The sequence below is a fragment of the Arvicanthis niloticus genome, chromosome 3, assembly GCF_011762505.2.
Source record: "Arvicanthis niloticus isolate mArvNil1 chromosome 3, mArvNil1.pat.X, whole genome shotgun sequence".
Lineage (NCBI taxonomy): Eukaryota > Metazoa > Chordata > Mammalia > Rodentia > Muridae > Arvicanthis > Arvicanthis niloticus.
This window is the reverse complement of record NC_047660.1, coordinates 22,568,248-22,591,845: the sequence shown is the minus strand read 5'-3', so window position 1 is coordinate 22,591,845 and position 23,598 is coordinate 22,568,248. Positions and strand designations below refer to the sequence as shown.

General features: G+C 41.5%; 1 protein-coding gene across 34 annotated transcripts in view; it reads right to left on the bottom strand.

The window, feature by feature from the left end:
- Positions 1–23,598, bottom strand: part of Klf12 (KLF transcription factor 12) — a 401,439-nt gene that overhangs the window by 17,632 nt on the left and 360,209 nt on the right. For all 34 annotated transcript variants that reach the window (XM_076930661.1, XM_076930662.1, XM_076930665.1 and 31 more), the window contains one exon: positions 17,846–18,003. In XM_076930661.1, the coding sequence (XP_076786776.1) occupies positions 17,846–18,003 (158 nt within the window). The remainder of the gene's footprint in view (positions 1–17,845; positions 18,004–23,598) is intronic.

Genomic DNA, 23,598 nt, shown 5'->3' with positions numbered 1-23,598 from the left:
GTATCACTTTGTAGTTGTCCTAAAAGCTTTTTAACATCACACTTGGAGTTCATGTTGGACACACCTTGCTATGCATATACAGGCAGTCTTTGCCTCTGCACTAGTGGGTGTTATTAATGAAGTGTCCTAGGAAAATAAGAAACTCATATCAGATTTTTTTTTTTCTGTCTCAAAACAGTCAACACAAACTGATTTATTATGAGATTCTTATCTTTTTCCATTCTGGTTAAAGAAAAGGATTAAGACTAGCTCAGTGCCTTTCTAAGGCAATCTACTCAGCAGAAGGTACAATAAAGTCTAAAGAAAACATCAGGTATTGAATAGATTCCTCAAACCTACCAAACAAAAATCACTTTTTTCAAGGCCTCCCATGTCACCACCTGAAACACTAAAAGGTAAATGTGGACTGAGACAAAGGGCAGGTGCCTTTTCATAGGGAGATGACGTGTGAGCTGTACACTCAGAGGAATGTGCAATTTCAAAAGGCCTGTGTTAAAGAAAACCACTGTGCTCTCAGCGGCTCCTCTGTTATTTTCTCAAGCAAGCGAAAAGGAACCCCTTCAGTAACAGGAAGTGCAGGCATTTTCCAGGTTCAGAAGTACCTTTTTGAAATATGTTTAGCTTTTACAAAGTTGCAGAGCCCAGACGCTGACAGATGAGCTTCACTTCATTCAGGGCTCAACGTATTTGCTGTGACAACCTGTTTCACTTGAGGAATGGTATTTGCATATAAGGGAAGAGAAGAGGGGGGGGGGAGTCAAGATTCCTATCTTGTCTTCTGGTTTGTGTTACATCAGTTCATGAAAGTTCACAGATATCTAGATCTGGAAGGAAATTAGGTACTTTCAAGACAAGGAACTAGAAACCTGGGGATCAGGAAAGAGCTGGTATTACAAGCCTCTGCATTGCCCACGGATGGGCTGGACCACATTCTCTCTTGGAGTTAACACAGTCCATGCTAGCCGGAGCTTTAAAATCAGGCAGAATGGCCAAACATGAGCTCAGTTACCAACCCGAATCTGGGTTCTGGGCTGTAGAACTCAACTCCTGGGAGCAGCCGCTTACTCTAACGAGTTGGCTTCTCATCTATTCCGACAAGCTATGAAACTCCAAGCTGCACATTACAGAATAGTTAATTTTATGGTTATGAAACTCAAGGTAATCCTGTTTACTGTGAAGAAATATAAATAAAATACATCTTTACTGCTGCGCGGGAAGTGAATACGTGTGTACGCAAGCGTGCGTGTGTGCTTGCGTGTATGTTACATGGTTTTTAAAAATAAATGTATTCAGGTGTGCTCACCCACACAAGCTTATGGAGAGCCCAGAGGGTGACATAGACTGTCTTCATTAATTGCTTCTCGACTTTCCTTTTTGAGGTATATTTTCTCCCTGAACCTGCATCTTACTGACTGGAATAAACTGGCTGGCCGCTGAACTCCAAGGATCCTCCTGTCTGTCCCACTGCTGGAATTATGTGCCTTTTTAAGATAGCTTTTTCTCTTTTTAATTTTCCTCTTCTTTACTTAGGTCCCAAGGAATCTGCACTCAGGTCTTCTGAGCCCTCTCTCCAAGCACTGTTTGCTGTTTTTAAAGAACAAATTAAATTGTTCAGGTAACTGGATGTCTATTCCAATTTTGGCTTTTGAAAACATTTTAAGTACAAAACTGCCTGGGCCAAGGAGACCAATCTATTGTATAATATGTGCGATTGATTCATTTGGTCTTGGAAATGTAATCAAATAATCGATGTGTTACTCTTCATTCCCCTGAACTGTCTGGACTAACTTCTTCATTGTGTGTGACTAACACCAAGTGAGCCCCTGTGTCGTTTTATAAAGGCAGATCTTGATAACGATAGTATTTTCTACTTTTCACACACCATGCCTTTTTCTGAGGGACTTCATGATTTATAATACCTTTGATCGTGAGAGCTTTCTAATCTAGCAGCTGCAGTAGCTAACCCCAATCCACTCAGGCAGTCTGAGTCTTAACTACTTTTTATATCGCCACTCTACACTTCAACTTACTGCTTTAATAAGCCAGGATATCTAGTCAGAACTGGACCGGCAGACAAGGCCCAAGTTACGACTTACTGGATAGATAGTATTGTTAACACAAAGTCTAGCTTTCTCACCCAGAAAGCAAACACTAACAGAGAAAATATTCTATAATAAAATCTACTTTACAGAGAGTAAAAAGTTCAAGGTCAAAGGACATTGTTTTCTTTGGCTGTTCCGAGTTTATGTTTCTATGAGGTGTCAACACTTATTTGCCTATGTGTCTGGTTACCTTACGTTTCTTTTGCAGACTCTTCTTTAACCTGTCACATAGATGTATGCCAAGACTGTAAGATTTTCTTCTCACTGACATAGCTCTCCTTGTTCTCACAGTTCCTGCTGTAACCTACCAGGGAAGTCCCAAGTGTCTACTTCCCAGTCTCACTTTTAAGTGCCAGAGACATCAACATAAGACAATCAACTGTGGCGCTGAAAGCCATCTCAGGTGACCCAAACTTTACTCAGCACCTACCACCTCAACAACATCCTGCTCTGCTGTAGAAAAGGGGTAACCTTATCCACACTAGTTCCAAGTTCCAAAACTCTTTGGATGGAAAGTGGGTTTTTTTTTTTTTTTTTTTTTTTTTTTTTTTTTTTTTTTTTTTTTTTTTTTTTTTTTTTTTTTTTTTTTTTTTTTGAGATGATTCTATAGAGAGGTAAGGCAGGTTTTCTCCATTTGTCCCGTCATGATTATCACAGGTGCCAGCTCTGGCTTCTAACTTCCATCTGGCAGTCCTCAACATTCAGCCCCACGGGAGTGGCCTGTCTCTCTTTAGGTTTTGTTGCCTTTCACCAGGTGCAGCTTCAATGGTTTCAGTACTGGGAACTATGAGAACCTTCCAGCAGCATGAAGGTTAGCCAGTAGCAATAAGGCACTCAGGTAGGTAGCAGCTTGATGTCTCCATGCTCTGTGACGTAAGTATGAGGTGTCTTATTATCAAGTTTTGGAAGGGTATAAAAACAATGGCAATTGCCTGTAGTGATTGAGAGAAAATGATAGAGAAACCCACAGAGCAATAGTTGTAAAAAATAATGATAGCCATACTTGGCACTGAATTTTTATTTGACAGCCTAAGGTGTCTAGAAGAGGAACCATCTCCCAACTCCAACTCATACGCATAGGACCACATTTTAGGAAGCTTCTACAGTAGGTTTCCACACGGCTATTTAAAAGGTCTTCAGTGTCAGCGGTTCTTCCTCACGCTACCTCCTCTGCCATATCCCATAGCCCTCATTCCATTTAACCCTTCCTGTTCTGTTATTCTCTTTTATTCCTTCCCACTACCTGTACTCTACATACACTTTCTTGAAATCTCCCATAAGACCCCTTACTATTTTCCTGCCTTCTATGGGTACTCAAATTTAAATGTCTGAATTGAAAGATTCAGAGCTATCATATGAGAGAGAATATGGGGCATTTCATTTCAGTGTAATGTGTTCCAGCTCTATCCAATTGCTTGAGAATTTCATTTGTATTTACAGTTGAATAGTGTCATATCGTATACATGTACCATGGTTTCATTTAGATGCTAACCCTCTGCCATATGTATAGCTGGTAAAAAAAATTTTCTCATTCCACAAAGTGACGTGTTCCTCAAAGGATGGTATGCTTTGCAGTATAGAAGCATTATAGTTCCATGAGATTCTACTCTTTAATTGTTTATCTTAATGCCTATAGTACCAGGTTCTGTTAAGAAAATCCTTCCCTGTGCCTATAAATTGAATTGTATTCATTACTGCCTCCACTATCAGTTCAAGGTACAGGTCTTATATGGATGTCTTAGACAATATTTAGTATATATCAGAATCCCAGAAATATTGGCTCTAATGCCAGTGAAGGGATGGTCTTGTTAGCAAGAGTGAGCAGGCAAAGGACAAAAGCTTCCTTCTTCCATGTCGTTTACATAGGCTGACTCCAGAGGTGTGTCTCAGATTAAAGGGGGTCTCTCCACCTCAAAATATCTTGATTAAAGGTGTATCTTCCAACTTCAAAAGATCTGGATTTAAAGTGGGTCTTCACACTTCAAATAATTTAATTAAGAAAAAAATCCCTCACAGGTAAACCCAATCAATGGATTTTACTTAATTCCAGATGTAGTAAAGATGGTAACCAAGAATAGCCATCACAAGTTCATGCTTTGTCACCTTGACATACAATCATCTCCTTATGTCAAATTTAATTTCCAAATGAAAAAATAATCAGGCCACAATGATGTCTACCATGCTATAACTATCTCACACACAATCACTAATGCATTGTACACTTAATCAGGCCATAATTATGCCTAACATGCTATAACTATCCTTTATACAACTGCAAATATAAATTTTAGAATAGGAGGCAGTGCCTTTTGAGGGATAGCCTTTTGGTATTTTAAAGCTTAAATATGATAACTACTGATATCCTTTAAACTGATGCTATATTACATGCTAAAGAAATTGAGAAAGAACATATTCTTAACAAAACATCACAGAAATACTCAACATTAATTATAATCGTTAAATCTGCAACTGGTCACATGACCTTAGCTGGTATTCATAACTTCTTACCTCAACTAATCATTTTGTATTTTTTTCATCCTTTACAAGCACCCCAACAAATCTTAGTTCTTTTCCCAGAAGAGTGACCTACACTTCCTTTCCTGAAGGGTCTGCGCCCTTTGTCATCTTGCACAGATTAGGTTTTTGTAGTTTCCAATTGACTTTAATCACGGGACATGGTAGTACCAATAAACTCTCCATTCTTCTGCACTCCAGACATAATCTTTTATGAGTTCTTGGAGAAGCAACCCAATTTCTCCTTGGTATTCTAGATCAAGCACCCATCCTAACACTGTTATTCCTTTCTTAGCCTGTTGGTCTAAGGGTATCAGAAAGCCAATGTGGCCAGGGGGAAGGAAGTGTGAGCTTCCAGTTCAATGGAATATTTTTTGTGTATCCTGGTAAAAGCTCCCCTATCTCTGGAAACAAAACTTCTAGAACAGAAGAACTTAAGATCACAGAAACAGGAAGCAAACATTTTCCTAGTGGCTCATCAGGAATGACAGTAAGTGAACTATTGCCTTTCCACCCCTTGATCCTGGATCCCTGAATCCTAGGTATGGGAGAAACCATACCATATATTGAAGGCTGATTCAAGGTATGTACTTCCTTCGGGAGAATCCTGCCCCAGTCCTCTAGGCTGCTCTCCTCTAATCAGCTCTGTAACTGTATCTCCAATAGGCCATTCCATCTTTCTATGAAGCAAGCTGCTTCAGGATCATGAAGAACAAAGACCAACGGATTCCATAATCAGGGACCCACTGTTGCGCTTCTCTGGATGGGAAGTGAGTCCCTTTGTTAAAAGAAATACAATGTAGACTACCATAATGGTGAATAAGGTGTTCTATGAATACACCAATGGTAGTTTTGGCAGAACCATTACATGAAGGAAAGGTAAATCCATAACTAGAATAAGTACCTACTCTAGGATGGCTAATGTAGTTAACCTGCCACCAGGTCACTGGATGGCCCATCGTGGGGAATGGTGTCATATATGGAGCTTAGTATTAGTCTCTGCTGCTGGAATATCTGGCACTCAGCAGCAGCTATATATAGCCAGGTCAGACTTGGTGAATGACAGCCCCTATTGTCAAGTTTATGAGTCCATTGGACAATGATAGGGATGGCTGGAGAAAGAGGCTGTCTGTCCATAGACTGAGTCATCCTTTCTATTTGATTACTGAACGCCTCCTTAAGAGAAGCCACCTTTTAATGAGCATTTCCATGGCACATAAGTGCCTTCCAATTCCTTGCCCATTTGGAGAGATCTATCTGCCTACTTCTTCCCCAGATATCTTTCTCACCTATTTTCCAATCATGCTTTTTCCAAGTCCCTGACTATCCAGGCTACAGCCCATGAATCTGAACAACTGCGCATCTGGCAGTTTCTCATTCTAAACAGCATGTATGGCCATGTGCACTGCCTGAAGTTCTGCCCACTGTGAAGATTTCCCTTCACTGTTGTATTTCAGGGTTGTCACAGAAAGCAGATGTAATGCTGTAGCTGTCCACTTCTGGTTGGTGCCCAAATAACATGCAGAGTCACCAGTAAGCTGTGCCCTAGTCTTCTCTTCCTTAGTCAAATGATCATAGGGTGTACCTCATGAGGCTATAGGTGCATATGTGGCTGCAGATGGCATTGTAATAGGACTAGAAACCTATTTGGGCAACATCTTTATGTAACTTCCTTGTGCCTTTTGGACTTGATTGGCTGGAGATATATATATACCTCCAGCCAATCAAGTCCTACTTCTACTTGATGATGGGTTGCTGTGTACCCATCTTTCTTTATGGTGGGTTAAATAATACCTAAAGCTCGTGTTGGATAGCTTAGATTGGCCCATTGTCAAACATTCAGTTTCCACCAAGGCTTGACAGCAGGTCAAGAACTGTCTCTCAGAGGAAAATGGTTGTCTACAGATGATGGTAGAGCTTTGCTCCGAAATTCCAATGTCTTTTCTGTTATTCACCTATAGGGACCCACCCAAGGCTCTAAACAGCATTCCTATCTGCCTCTGATACCTCAAGTACCATTGGGTCTGCTGGATTATATTGTCCAAGTGGTAGAGCAGCCTGCACAGCGGTTTAGACCTGTTGGAGAGCACTCAAAGCTAGCAGATATCTGAGTCATTTGGTATATGGGCCAGAGTAACACTCCCAAGTGAGAAAGTGCTGTCTCCAGATTCCAAATAGGACCACTAAACATTCTCCTTTCTTGGTGGTGGGAGAGGTCAGGTGCAGTAACTCATCCTTCACCTTAGAAGGAATGTCTTTGTATACCCCATACCACTGGACTCTTATGAATTTCACTGAGGAAGAAGGCCCATAATTTTGGCTGGATTTATTTCCTATCCTCAGGTACATGTGTGCCAACAGGTTCGAAGTGGTACCTACCTCTTGCTCTCTTGTTCCAATTAGCATAATGCCATCAACATAGTAGACCAAATGTGATATTTTGTGGAAAAGACAATCAACTAAGTTATGATACAGGGATGGAAAGTTAATATATTCTGAAGGCAAAACTGTAAAGGAATACCGCTAGCCTTACCAACTGAAATGCCATCTGCAGCTACACACACACACACACACACACACACACACACACACACACATACACACCTATAGCCTCATGGACAGAGGCCTATGGTCTGTTGACTGAGGAAGAGATGTGTTAATATGCTTAAGTAGGGGCCCCACATCTGGTACAGCAGCTGCAATTTGGGTCACTACTTGATTGAGTTTTTGATAGTAAAGGGTACCAGGTTTGATGTCACGATCCTTTATCCACTGATGTCAGTTTTGAGAGGTAAGGATCTAGAATTATTCTTCTACAGGTACCTATTCAGTTTTGCCAGAGCCATTTTTTGAAGATGCTGTCTTTTCTCCAAGGTGTATTTCTGGTCTCTGTCAAAAATCGAGTAGCTATAGGAACTTGGCTTATACCTGATTCCTCAGCTTAATTTTCTTGATTAATGTGTCTGTTTATATGCCAGTATGATAATGTTTTATTACAATGATCTGCAGTATAACTTGAAATCAGAATGGTGAAACCTCCAGGAATGTTTTTATTATTCAGAATTGCTTTGGCTCCCCTGGGTCTTTTGTATTTCCACATGCATTTGGAGATTATTTTTTCTTTTTCTTTTCTCTTCTTTTCCTTTTGAGATGGGGGCTTACCAGGCTGACTTTGACCTTGCATTCCTCTCGAATTATAAGCATGTGCCACAACGGTATGTTCTGTGAATGCTAGATTCTGTGAATTAAGTCTTTCTGAAAGATCACATCTCTGCACAACCTGATTACACTTCTTGCAGTTTCTTTTTGCAGAAGCCTCTTAATTTACCTGCCCCATAAATCTTTCCCAAGATTTTGATGCTGTCATTTTCTCATCTGCACAGTTCTTCTAGCCCAGACTACATGAACAATGCCTACATTAACACTCTCCTTACTCTATGTTGTGATGGAAAGTTGTATCCTCTGTCCATTGAACTGAACACTGTAATATTGAACATGGTTTTGATGTCATCCCCTGGACTTAATACAGAGTGGTCTGTTTTGGTATGTGAAGAATGTATTGCTTGAAGCATTTTCTTCATTTGTTTTCCACCTTACTTTTAAGAAGATATTTGTTATATTTAAATGTATCTGTGTGTGCCCATGTACCACATGAATACAGGAGTTTACAGATGCCAGAGGAGAGTGTCAGACACCCTGAAATTGGAGTCAGAGGCAGTTGTGAGCTGGGTGCTGAAAACTGAACCCAGATTCTCTGCAAGAGCAATAAGTGTTCTTAACTACCAGGCCACTTCATTTCCATCTTATTTTTTGAGACAGAGTCTCTCATTGAACTTGGAGCTCACAGATTCAACTAAAGCAGCTGACCAAGAAGCCACATGAACCCTCTAGTTTCTGCTTGTCCACTGCTAGATAACAGGCCTGCTGCTGCACTTGACTTTTACGTGGGTTCTGAGAATAGAACTTGGGACCTCATGCTTATTCAATGAACACTGTCTTACTGAGCTATGTCCCTTGTTACTTAGCCTTGCATGTTCTTACTCAGATGAAAATTATTTTAATCTTTATGGTAACAAGCTTATTCCTAGTTATAAAGAGTTGATTGAAATGAGTATCACAAATAAACCCTTTCCAAATTCTTTAATAACAAAAATATAGATTCTACCAAAACACAGTTCTACATTACCTTCGTAATAAGTACTGTGCTTAATAATTATATTAAACAATCTATTCTAGAACAAAGCACTCCTCCCATTCAGGATAAGGTGATGTTCGACTCTCAGGTAGAACATGAGAAAGTACAGAGGCCGGGAATAACATTTCCCGACATCATTCTCCTCACAGTACTCTGATAAATGTGAAGATAACATGAGGCTCAAAATGAAAGGAAGTCCGTAAATATCTCACAGCCACTTTAACATGATGATATATATGCTCACAGAAATGAAATTCAGAAAGCAAAATTCACTTTGTCGTGTGTTATTAAACAGAGACATTCATTGGCAGGTGGTTTTACAAGCTATTTTAAGTGTATGCAAAAGATCAGCTTTTAAAACAGAAATTCAGTAAGATACAGCTTTTAGTATAAAATTAAATCAAATACATACAATATAAGTAGGATCACCATGGATCTCAGGCACTTTCTTTTAAAAGACATTAACTCTCTGATGGGTCAAGAGAACTCCCTTTTCTTCAGTGAAAACAGTATAATATTTGTAACATTTTCTAAGCATATTGACAGAAATCTAGACTGAAAAGGTTTCCTCCTTTTATGTGGCAATGGGACGTGCTTGCTTTCGAAGGCATATGGCCACAAGGATGGTTGCTGATGGTCTCTGTGCCACCAGGGCAACTTACATAGACAAGCTTCTTCTCCCTTCTCTATGCTGCTCGCTTTGGAAGATATTTGCCGATATGGCTGTCTCACCCACCGGATTTAGAACCTCTTGTCTTCATTTCTACATCTTATTCATTAGCATGCAAGGAGTTGTGTGCCGAGCAATGGAGCACTGAAGAGCGGCCTGTCTGGTTTTATTTAGGGACTAGTGCTCCTGGTCTGTGTCTTCTCACATAAAATTTTCATAGAGTGGGGAGAAAGGCTAGTCATCAGGGAAAAGCCTCAAAGACACAGTTAGCTCTCGTGCCATCTTGTCACGCTAATGCGAAGTAGGTATGTGCTTCTGTACAGGCAAGCACGGGGTGGTGGCTCCCCTGAACAGATCGACCGGGCAGGTTTGTGAACTTGTCAAAGACTGGGTGGAATGACAAGAACACAGATCCTAGAGCAGCCAGGGCCTCAATTTGAAATGTGCTTTTTCCTCAATACTTGACCCCAGCGGGTGTTCTAAACCGGCTCCTTTCCTGGGATTTACACAGCTGATGAAAATGTGTAACAGACTCGCATAGCTGTGTGTGATTTTGTGGGACAGAGAAATGTCTGCACCCTCCATGTGAGATCTTCATGTGTACATGCATCCTAAGCACCACGGGAAGCCCACAGGCTGTCTATTCTTAGCTTAGCCATCCCTTCTTTCATCCTCACATCTGGTCAGCTGTCATGAATGTTGTTCTACTTGCCTCTGTTTTTCCCGCATGCCTTTCCTTCCACCATCACGTCTTCATAGTATCAGACAATATATATTAGAGGGTTTGCAGGATGGAATGCTTACTTGGGGGCACAAGGGGTATGTTTGTGTGTGTGTGTGTGTGTGTGTGTGTGTGTGTGTAAGAGCTTAATAGGCCAGGTGACACTGAGGCATTTTGGAAAATGAACAGTAGTTATTGACTGATAAAGTAGGATGAAAAGAGTCAAGTAGACAGGCCATTTGAGGTTGGAGGGGAGGATCAGAATGAGCTGCACATGCCCAGGTTCATCTGGAGAGCTAGCCACTGTACCAGCTGAGGAACAGGATGTCTGCATGGCTGCATGCTTGCTCTTTCATGGCTACCGTGTGAATTATCTACTCTGCTCTGGGCAAGCTCTTCAAGGACAGTCCATGACTTTTTCTGCCCTTCTGAAAGTCGATCTATAGGGATGCAGAAAATGTTCAACCAATAGTTGCTGAGTTCAACCCATGAACAGGGCCTTTCTAATGGGAAACTGAAATACTTTAGTAAGGATATAAACAACTGTTTATTTACTATAACAGTGACTCACTGTTATAGTATTTATTTATTATCATTTAGGCTTACTAAATGGTGGTTAGCTTCACTCCCAAACAACTATAACCCATACATATTAAGTCCATTAGAGTCCCAAGTAAAGTTATTTAATTACAGCCATATGCTTACAATGACATGTATCTATAGCTTGAGTCACTTCAGCAAGGGACTGCTGAATGCCAATGACGTGTTATCACTGTATCTATCTACTCGGCTTGGAAAACTGATGTCTTGAGTCATATGTTTGTAAGGAGACTTACAACATCTGGGGATGAAGCTAAAAATGAAAATTTGTGAGATTCCCACACCTCTGGTAGCTGCCCCAAGCGTATCAGTTACGAGATAAGGACAGATGTAAACGTTTAGTTTCATCACTTCAAATTCCATATTTCATTTTTAAATTTCTCAGCACATTTGGCTGTAGTTTGAATGTGGTTTACACCAAGACCCACCAACCCCACAAACCAGCACCACCAAAAAAAAAAAAAAAAAAGTTAAATAAATCAAAACCAAAACCCAAAAACAAATTCATGTTGAAATGAATCCCTAACACGAGGCATTAAGGAGTAGGAATAAGTCTCTCAAACATTCCTGTCTCCTGTCCTGTGACAGTCACCTCGGGACTCCAATATCAAGAAGGCCATCATCTAATGTAGTCCTTTAACCTTGGACCAGACCCAGAAATCATGATCAACCTATTTCTTTAAGTCTTGCCTAGGCTGTGATACTGTACTACCTGCAGCAGAAACAGACTAAGTCATACAGCTCATGTAACACATGAACTCTGGTCAGGACTCACAAGCTATTTACCGCCAGAGGCTTCTATCCTGAAAAGACTCAGTTCTTAGAGGATACCTCAGCATCATCACTAGGCTGTGTGCTTTTTCTTATAGATAGAGGTGGGAGGGGGGTCCTAATAAGGGGAGGTCCCTGTACCATGAACTGTGCACTGACGACACAAATATCGGAACAGCAGCACCGTACATATCTGAAGGTAGACCCAGAGGCCACCAGGATGTGCAGCTGTCAGAGAATCCGCCCGAGCCACTTTAGAATCTCATTCAGGGGAGAAAATAAAATAGAGATGTCAATTTAGAAGAAAGGACTACATGAATAGCAGGAAGAACTGATGAGTCAGGGGAAAAGTGAGACCGTGGAATCTGCAGCCACTCAGCATCACCGTGTGGGAGGGAGTGTAGGTGTAAGTGGGGTTTAAGTGCATCACACATGCCATTTATAAATAACGAGGACCCAGTTATAGCACAGGCTCCTTTCATCAGAGAAGGCGTTACTAACTAGTGTACAGTTTCTTTCATTTTTAAAGGTAAATAAGAACAGATTTTAGAGTCTGTTTAATCATCCCTGGTTCATATCTTCAAGCCTCCACAAATAACCTTTTGATGTCCAAGATTCTGATAGGAGTTATTTTATAAAGTCAGATACATGAGAAACGTATCTATCTCACGTTCAGTTTTCATATAAATTCTAATGAAGATTAAGAAAAACTGCCCCAGATGTGTGGGCAGAGTCATAAGATCAATTTTACAATATGAAATATTTCAAGTATTTGTTGAAAAAGAAAAGACAGGCTGGAATTATTTTTAGAAACTTGGTTTGAAATTTAACTCTGTCTTCCATTCATCACTACATTGAAATGTTCTGTGGAACATTTCATTCTGATTGCCATGTGTTTCATCTTAGTGTGTCCTTATACAACAGGAAGGCCATCAAGTTTCCCACCTAGACTAGCTGCAACAGCTGAGTCTCGTGCGCCATCTAGTGGCTATACGAATTACTGACACCTGCGTGTTAAAACTGCATTGAAATGGCTATGGCACTTTGTGGTTCTCAACCTTCCTAATGCAGCAGCCCTTTAATACAGTTCCTCATGTTGTGGTGACGCTCAGCCATAAAACTATCTTTGTTGCTACTTCATAACTGTAACTTTGCTAATGTTATGAACCATACTGTAAACATCTGTGTTTTTTAATGATCTTAGTTGACCCCCATGAAAGGGTACTCTGAGCCCCAAAGGTCTGTCCCATAGGTTGAACAGCGCTGCTTTAGAGTATAGTGAGCATTCTAAATGACACCGTATTTTCTTTTAAAATGCACACTTAGATAATTTAATATGCCCGTACTATCTTTAAATGAGGAAACTCAACAGTAGTTGTTCATTGTACGAATAAGGCTCCATTAACTTAAATCTTCTACATTTTCATTTAAATAAACTGCACCCTCCATAGTGTGGAAGACATATACAATGCAGACTAGAGGGTATGAACAATAGGGCTGCTGGCAAAACTGTGATGCCTCTTGAGCTACACTTTCTCCTTCGTAATGTCCCTTTAACAATGTAGCCTCCACGGGTGTCGCCATAATAACAACCTTTCAAAATACGTGCTCACATATCCATGCTATTACCTAAGCTGCACAGTAACAAAACAGAGTGGAGGATTTTAAAATTTAAATTACTTAAATGTGCACTTCCAAGCTCTTCTTTAATTGTGCATCCACTGCAAGTATCTAGAAACGATCCCTTTCCTGTATCCCTGTAAATGTTTACAATGCCGTGTCCTAAGGAAATACACAAGTGATCAGACACTACTGAAGTGCAGAAAGTTAAAGAATTAACAGAATAATCACTGTGTCTTTCTTAAGGAAAGTTTCTCATTGCAGTCCGCTCCCCTCCCATAGCCTGCGTGGATTTCATAAGTCATCTGTTATAATCCCAAACTCCACAGTGAGTATTATTGGTCACACATAAGGATCTTACTCAACACGCCTGAAGCAAAGGTAAGGCTAAGAAGCTGTTTATTAAGGGCATGCAAGCCAGCCTGAATTTCTATAGAACCAGTGTTGATTACATTTCACTCACTATGTTATGAAATCTTGTGTATAATTATAAATTATAAGCTAGCCTGGGATCATTTGACACCAGTTACAACAAGTTAACCAAATTTTATTCTTTCTTCCTATTTGACAATAATGTCACTTGACTGTCATTTCAAGAGGCTATGCCTGCACAGACTAGGGTGGTCCCTTGGTATCAGAGAACTGGTTCTTGCTCCACCCCCATTACCCGTACCCACAGATACTCAAAGTGTAAGACAGAAACCAGTGAAATATTTGCATTTAACCTCCACACATCTTCTTGTACACCTCTGATAAGATCTGGCTGTTTATAGCATCTGATACAATGCAAATGCTTCCCACAGCTGCTATGCATACTGCTGAGGGGTGCTGACAAGAACAAGTCCGCAGATGTTAAGTAAAATCCAAGGTTAGTGGAATGAACAGGAGCAGACCCTTTGGATACAGAGGGTTGGCTGAAAGTAATTCTCTGGTAAAGGGATGAATGGATTTGCTACATTTTGGGTTTTCAGCAGAAATTTAGCAAGTATATATTGCTGCAGACTAGAGGTGGCATATTTAAAAGAAGAGCCTGCCTTACGGAGGTCTCTAGGATTACAACTCGGGGCGTTTTCTTTGCATTTGTCATGTTCAATCTGCCAATCAACAGACTGGCAAAGATGGAAAAGATGAAGAAGAGATTTAGTTTGTGTGTGTGTGTGTGTGTGTGTGTGTGTGTGTGTGTGTGTGTATTATTCAGATCCTTTTGCATTACTGGTTTCAACACAATACAATAAGCTACTACAGTGGGCTTGTAATATGTATTTTCTAGATTGGAAAAAGTAGACATAAATCCCCAGGCTGACAACATTACAGCGAGATTTTTCTGGGTCCCCTGATGTTGCTGACTCAACCCTACTCCCAGGGGAAATCATTTCAGGGACGGCTCAAACATTACAAGTCTAGGTCTAAAATAGATCAGTTTCTGTCTACTACAATGGATACGCTAGATCTAGTCGGCAGCATTCCTTGATCTAGATGCTCCTAACAAAGTTAACTTGCAGAAGACTTAAACATATTTTGTACACATTAAGAGACTTCCATAAATATCTCTCCCCTCAGTATATAGGGAACACAAACTTATATAAAGACAACACAACAAGACAAGCTTGAGTGTACCTAGAAAGGCATGGCTGACAAAGATGGCAGTGTCCAATCTGGAGGTCAGTAGGTGCTTGACCATTGGACCCAGTGACTGACAGTCAATGACAGAAAAAAAAGTGTGATCATTCAAGGGGTCCCCATTCATTTGGAAGCTCCAAATGGCACCACAAGGGTCATTCGGTAAGAGGACTCTTGTGTTCAACTTCCGCCCAATGTCTTGCTAACAAACAAGCTGCTGATGGACAGGAGAGGTGGAAAACCTAGTGTTGGGAAAACAGTGCTTGTAGGAAAAAGAGCTGAAGAGCTGCAGCTGCCAGGCCGCTGTGCCGACTGAACAAGACAAGGGATGTACAGGTCTGTGGAAAACGGTGGAGTAGTGACTCCCTTCTATGAGAGGTTGACAGGCAAGAGCTCCCTCTAGTTAGAAAACATACTCTGTGTTGTGACGTATAGGGCCACTGTCTGTGACCTTCAAAGTCTGTGAGGTCATCTTACTAATAACTCAAGCTTACTAATTCAGCTTCAGAAGTCCAAGGTGTCTGCTGCCTTGAATTATGTTGAATAGCTGATGTCTCTTCTACTTGCTAAGTGTATGTTAAAACCTGTAAGATGAAACCCAACAGTCCTGGGGAAATACGTTCTTTAATCACACCCGATTAAGAACCCTCCTCTCTTTTGCCATGCATCACTTGGATGAATAGAATTGGGGTGTGTCTGTGTGAAAATGACACTAATATGTATTCCAGAAAGCTCCAGGAGACTAGGAAGAGCTCGACATGTGATGATTCACGGAAGATAATTTCTGTATGTGTGTGGATAGAAATTTCCCCATAACAATTAGGGTAGGAACTCACCACACTTCCTGCTTGTGGGCTTTCATGTCTTTATGCTCATTTATTTGTCTTAATGAGTAAGAATGTGATTTAAAAATAGTCCAATGGGCTGAGAATGGACCTGTGTAGTCCATCTATTGGTAGCATGTGCGTTGCTGTGGACTCGATCCCCAGAACTGTAGCACGTCAGTAGACCACAAAATTAAAAGTAGCGCCTAAGAAGGATGAGAACATCTCACAAGGAAGTGCACAATCAAAGGAGAAGGAAGAACACAGAATTAAGTAGAAAGCAGGGAAAAGATTGGAAGCAGAGGAGAAGCACAGAAGAAAAAACCATAAACCAGTTAAAAAAAAAAAAAAAAACCTTCTAGTTCTAGGCTGGGGATGTTGGTCAGGAGGGTCTAAACGACCCCTAAACCAGTACAGGCTACTGACATTTCTTCTGGTTGGCTCTCTGATTAATTAGAGTTGCCCTGATTAAAACATGCTACTTCTCCCAGAAGTCATACGCTGCCAGATATAAACTCCAGGGCCAGGAATGGGATATTTTTCCTTGACTTGTTGATCAGGGGTATCCCAGAGACACCATCAAACAATAAAAGCCATTGATCTTGGTTATCCAGCAGTATTTGATTGTACAACTCCATTGCTAAAATCATCACATACTTTGGCCATAGGGCATGCAGAAGCCAACTGGGTACTGACCAGAAAACTTCCTTCATGTTGGCTGGCTCTCCTAGTACTGGAAGGTGCAGTGCACACTGCTGGGGTGGGGTGGCGTCGTCAATAGTCTTACTCAGTTGTGAACCCTGTGAGCTACAATAATGACCAGCACGACAAAATATGCTCATGGGTGCAATTGCGGAGTGACTCCAATTAAACCCCTGAATTTATAGAATGTTGTGACCTTTTGCAGCCCCTGTAGATAGCATGCGTGATTAATGCTTCTGGCCCATGACTTTGCAAACAGGTGGAGTAACGTGGGCTCAAGAAATGGCAACAAAGGCCAGTTTAAATGATTTTACAATTTAATCTGGGAAGTGGTTTGCCTTGAGTGGTTATTTTGATATGGTGGAGAATGCGTTTTACACAGCCACACAGGAATCTATTATGCTTGAAGCTTCCCAGGAGAGAACCTTGCTGGAGTCTGGTCTGTGTCAACGACAGGCACTTGACAGGACTTGCTGGTTTGTGGCCTGTTTCAGCAGGGAGGCTATGACTGTCTCCCTGTTTCATCTGCTTCTTTGAGTGTCACTGAATTCAGTCACTAGCGGCCTGGTATGGTACAGAAGGCAGAGTGGTGGCAAGCTTTTCTTGTCCTTTTTTCCTTTCCAGTTGCTCCCATTCAGAAGAAGCCCAGGGGCCACACAGCACAAAAAAACGTACTGTGGCCAATGGTTAATAATGATAGTCAGTGCTGTCTGGATGGCTGGGGCATAGGTATATGGGAGGATGGATAGTTAAATTGTGGCTAAATTGTGAATTACTTGTGGTATCAATTCCTTTTCTCTGTAAGTATTGAAAATCTGCCTCCTATGAGACAACAACTACCAAGGAAAATCACACAGGATTTTATGGAACTGGTTTTTAAAATCCCCTCAGTGTTGATTCGTATATATACATTTTGAGTTTTAAGTTTATTTCTCTGCTACTTAAGAAAAAGAGTATTGCTGGACAGTGGTGTCGCACACCTTTAATCCCAGCACGTGGGAGGCAGAGGCAGGTGGATCTCTGAGTTCGAGGCCAGCCTGGTCTACAGAGTGAAGTCCAGGACAACTAGGGCTACACAGAAAAACTATGTCTTAAAAAACTAAAACTAAACTAAAATCAGCTAAAATAAAGAGGAAGAGTATTAAAACAGAACCCATGTGCCCCAAGGATGGTGGTGACTTAGACGTAAGTTTGAAGGAAGGAAAGAATTTTGTTCATCTTGCTGTTTGAAGTGTCCTCTGGCTGTTTTAAAAACCTAATAAATTACATAATTATTAAGTGGCAAAGTTGATTACCAGGAAGATGATTAGCTCATTCTGTTCACAGCATTTAGAGAAGAAAATGTATGCACGACAGAAGGAATGACCCAAACTCAGAACATTGAGAATGTCCATCATACACTAATGAGCCTGGGTGAGCTGCTGTCATTCCCCACTCCCCTCACCGTCACCCCCCCCCCGAGTTCCCCCTCCCCCTGCCCCCGTGAGAAGCCCACGGGAGCTGTACCTGTGTGTGTTCTCCGGTGTGCCTTCAGATGAGAACTTTTTGTGTATACTTTGTTGCACCCTTCGAAGTCACATCTGTGGATGCGCCGCTTCCTGGAGTCCGGGGATTCTGATCGTCTCTGGCGTCTTGTGCTCTCAATGCTAAATGGTGAGATTGAACTGAAAAAGAAGTAGCATTGCATGATGAGAAGCCCAGCTCTTGATCTGGGGCCTTAGCAGGCAGAGAACGTACATGGTCATGGACGCCGTAGCCTCGTGGCTCATAAGGCCATCTGTAGCCAAAGCAGCACGGCTATTTTTATTTAAAGAGTTCTGGAGAAAGAAAACAAATGTTTACAACAGCAAGCTAGGCACAGTGATAAAGGCATGTAATCTCAGCATGTGAGAGGCTGAGACAGGAGAAGCCAGAACCGGAAGCTAGCCTGGGGTACATAATAAGACCTGTTTAGAAACACCCAAACCCATCAAGCCAGTCGAATGCAACAAACTCCAAAAGCAACTGGCAGCAGAGGCAAGCAAGAAAATAGCCCTTGTCAGTGCTAAAGTAGCAGCTCAGGTTAGCACGTCTAAATAGTCTTTCTAGAGAATGCTTTGGAAAGCCCCACTCTAGACAAAGTCAAGACAAATATATTTAACGAGGGGGGTGTCTGAGTTGCAGGCAGCATTACACAACCATGCAAATCACAGTGCACACTTCATAACAATTGAGGTCAGGGTAAAAGAATTGGTCTCGGGTACATCAACACAATGACTCACGGCAAGCCATTTCTGTACTCAGAAACGCACTTGCTACTTAACTTTCCTACGTGGTGTGTTTTTGTGGTGAGGAATAACGTGCGCTGTCTTTAAAGATTAGCTGTACGACTATCATGAGAAAAATAAAAGACTTTAACTATGAAGTTTGGCCCAGACTTGTGTGTTGTTTCATTTTAATGCCCAGTAGAAAAACAGGATTAGTGTGTAATGTCAGGTAATTCATTTACATGTACCTTTTTTCAAAGCTTAATCTCTTTTGATTGAGACAGAAAGTACATGACTCATCTTTTTATTAGTTACCCATGAAGTTCTCTAAAATTACAATGGAATACAACAAAGAGACAGGCACCCCTGTTTCTATAAGACACATTTACCATGACCAACATTTTGTCGTTCTCCCCACCCCCCCACCCCCCACCTCCCCGCTTCAAGTTTTAACCTGTTTGGTGGTTTTGTTTTGAGGACTCTTTATGTGTTTGTTATTAGCTCTTCTGAATATTTTTAAACATTAAAATTAATATTATTGGGAGCGGGGGAGTGAGCCAGCCTGGCGGTGCTTGCTACTGAGTCTGACAACCTGAGTTAGAACTTTAGACTTGGCATGGTGGGAGGAGAGAACCCACTCATGCATGCTTCTCAATGGCTTCCATGATCATGCCATGACACAGGTATGCACACTCACACACAGACATCACTCCTACCCCCTGAACACAATAAATGCAAAAAGCAAAGCCATTGGATTAGCAATTCACCTCTTTTAAGAACTAAACACAAAGATAAAGATGCCCACTTGCTCTTGGGCCATTGCTTCAACCTTTCTCCTCCCTGGGAAAAGTTACTACCAATTTCTTTAGATGTTCCCAATGAAAACTGTTTTGCTACAATGTATCCATTGTCCATGACACTATGGCTACACAGGTCTCTTTACACATAGGTGTCTGCTGTATAATGAGCACATCTCCCCAATACCTGCCTTCTCTCTCAGGCCTCGTCCTCCTATTAGGCCCCTCTGTTCCCCTACACACCTATGTTCATGTCATATATGTTTAAATATGTTACTATATGTATAATCTGCAATCACAGAAATTTATAATATGACCATGGGATTTTGAAACATTATAAGTAATGCTATGCCAATGTTATAACTTTGTAAAATGTCTATCTTCACTCCAACCCCACCACCTCTTTAACATTAAGCATCTGAGTTTAATCTAACATGAAACTGCCTCAAGTATGGATTGTGGGAGTGGTTCATCCTGCATTTTAAAACGCCATCACTTAAGTGACAAACAGGGACTCTTTCTGATACCACACTCTTCCCTTACTTCAGCCAACTGTTTTACAACATCTCCTTCTAGCATATTCCTGTTTGTTTGTATGTTTGTTTGTTTGTTTGTTTATTGGTAGTGTATTTTCATGTCTACCAATAGCAGAACAGGCCATCAGAGCTTCAGAGAAGGTAAGCTCAGACGTAAATGCCGTGCATCAAGCCTCAAGCAGTCTGATCTGAGATCTGAGCTCCAGTGAAAGTAGGCTGTGCTGCTGGCTGAGCCACGTTTTTTCAAGCCTTCATTATCAGTCAGCATGGATTTGTGGTTTTCCATGCCATTGACTTGGTTGCTGGGACAGGAGTCTATTGTGAAAAGAGTCAAAACAACATGAAAGAACAGCTTGAGTCAGTCCTCAGAGTGACTCCAGCACCGAGTGGGATTCCTGTGAACAAGAGGACTGTGTGTGCCCAGACACGGTGAAAGCGATTTATTTCTTGAATATGTGACCGTGTAAATAAATATAGGTTTTGGCCCAAGGAACTTAGAAAAGAAAGTCCTTTATTGGGTTGTATGATGTTTGGCATCTTTCACAAATCAAGACAATGATAGTATTTGTTTCCATCAAATTGAAATTTAAGGTCTTTAACAAGTACACTGTTTTTACACTACTTCTTACGCATTAACATATGAATACTAATGTCAACCCATAGAAACCCAGCCTCAGCTTTTGCTTGTGGTTGACTTTAACCAGTTATCTTGCTACAAATTTCTGAAACCAAAACAGCTTTCGAATGTCTTGAGGGTACCTGCGATAAAAATCTATCCACCAGTTAACTGACAGGCATGGCAAGGACCTGTTTTCCTGAGTTTAGAATTGAATCAAGGCATTGAAGTATTATGTGGCCGTCCTTCGTGTTCAGCCCTTAGTTTCTGCTCTTCCTCACTCTAAAGGATAGTATTTTTAGATGTTACACAGAACAGCCATGTAAAGGAATCTCTACAACAACAATGAATTGTAAAATACCTCTAAAAGGTATGTACCCGAGAACTGGAATGCAGTAAGGCTGGTTCTGAGGAGTGGCTTGCTTTGTCCACACTTCCCCATTTTCGAGAGCACAGGCTCTGTCAGCAGAAACAGAGGAAGCACCATTTAACTGACCCCTTTGGTGCTATTTACTGGATTTTTCTCTGCAGAAAGCAGTCAAAGAGGACCAAGCATGCAGAAAACTTTACAGAGTGCAGAGAGGTCAGGAAGAAGCTAGGCCAACCCAGTGCTATGCAGGATGGAAGCTATTGTGTGCAACCCACAGTTAGCAGGCACTGCCGGTGGACCACAGCAGGAAAAGGGTTTAGCTAAAGCAATTTCATGACCACATTCAGTACCGTTTGATCAAGGTACTGGTACCTAGTAAGTTTACATCTGACAGCCTAGGATGTTATGAGCATTTAAGACATGTATTACAAGGAAGGCATTTCTGCTTCATTTCCCATATAATTTTGAGTTGACTGGTTAGTACTCATTGGATTGTTCCATTGTCGAGTATTTGGAAAGCAGACACTCAGCCCTCCTCTGCCTCCTTCCCCAAGCTTCATATTTTAAATGGGACTCGATAGTGGGGGTTCAGGATTAAACATCAACAAATACATGCCTATAAAGATCATAGTCCTTTCAGCAGCTCAGGAGCATGGCTTTCTAAATAGGTTATGACTAATACCTAGATAGAAGGCTGGGATCTCTTGCAAGTAAGTAGACAGGAGAACATGAGTGACCCTGATCCCAGAATCATTGCCCTAACAGGGGCTCATTCTGGAGCTTCTCTTGAGCATGAAATGTCTGTAACAGAATGGCCAGCAGCCTCCTCCCCAGCTTCTAGTCTACCCTTCACGAGCCATGCTTTCAGAGCAAGTGCTCTCTGGTTAGACAATGCTGTGGATTGAAGCTCACTTGGTACTTCACAAGTTGGGCTTATCTTAAAGAGTGACAACGTGCAATTGATGACTGCATTCCAGGTTCAGGATTATTCCAATCGAATTCAGTGGTAATCCTTGTATTTTCTAAACGGCCCTGATAAGGCTGTTGACACTGTGGTCACAAAGTTGGTACTAAATAGACCCTTACAGTTCAAAAGACCGGTGACTGCAGCTGCCCAGATGCCTAGTGGGTAAAGACAGTAGTGGCTGTGCAATCCTACAGACCTGAGTTCAATCCCTGAAACACACACTGAAAGTCTGAAGGGAAGAACCAACTCTACAGTTGTCCTCTGACTTCCTCGTGTGTGCTGAGGAATGTGAACGAGCCCCATCATACATATGCAAACATATGCACACACACACATACTCACACATAACGCCACCACCACCAAAAACAAACAAACAAATATTTTGAAGAGCAATAACTTCCTGTCCCCTCTATTTCCCAGAAGGTCAGTCCACTCAGAGCAATTGATATATGCCTGAGGGGTTTCTGAGGCCCATGTGGTAGTTTTAGATCCTGAGACAGCAAAAGAACAAATCATGACTTCAGCAGCAGCACAATCTGGCTTGGAGTGGCACATTAAATTAGAATTAAATCCAGAGAGTCTGGGAGAGTCACATGCAGAAACAGCTCCATTTAATAAACCTAAGGCACTGCATGGCTGCCACGGACAAAGAAAATCCGGGTTAACTGTAATCAGCAGGTAACAAAAGGCCATTTGTCATGGGTGACCTCAGGGAGAAGAGATGCCCTCTGCTGAAACTGATTTTCTAAAGCAGTGAAAGGGAGGGAGGGAGGGAGAAAAGGAGGGAGGGAGGAAATAAAGAGGGGAAGGAGGTAGGAAAGAAGAGAATAAGGAAGGGAGGGAGAGAATAAGGAAGAAAGGGAGGGAGAAAATAAGAAAGGGAGGGAGCAAGAGAGAATGGGAGAGGGAGAGAGGGAGAGAATAAGGGAGAAAGGGAGGGAGGGAGAGAATAAGAAAGAGAGGGAGGGAGAGAATAAAGAAGGGAGGGAAGGAGGAAGGAAGAAAGAGAGGGAGGGAGGAAAGGAAGGAGGGAGGGAAACAATAAGGAAGCAAAGGAAAAAGAGACAAAAGGAATAAAAGGCCAAGACCACCTCTCAAGGTTAAGAAGACACACACACACACACACACACACACACACACACACACATCAAAACATAAAACCTAGAAGCAGAAAATAGTGAAATTGACAGTATTTCAGCACACACACAAACACACGCAGGCACACACAAGCACACACACACACTCAGCAGCATTGTTGAGGATACCTATGATTATGTACATCCACAGAATACTTAGTGTGCATCAGGCTCTTCTCTGTTAAGTCTCAAAGCCAGCCTTAGGTTCACACCAGTGGCATCCAGTCTTGCACAGGAAGAACCAGGCATCCAGAGTCAGAGTCAGTGTCAGGATGTGGAGCCAAGAGGCTGACCCTGAGCTCGGTGCTGTCTGTTACTTTGGGAGATCATGTAGAAAGCATTTACAAATGAATGCATGAGAAAATGTAAAAAAGCTACGAAACAATATGCATCACTTAAAGTTCGACTCAAAACCAATTATGTAAAGCACGACACACAGGAACACTCATGAATGTTGCTTATTCCAAAGGCATCCACTATTTAGGTGAGAATTATAAGGCAGACTGCTTTGCAAATAGTATCAGAGAGGCACAGGGTTAAGTTACCATTGTTCTACAATAAAATATTTTCTTTAATTTTTTTTTTTACATT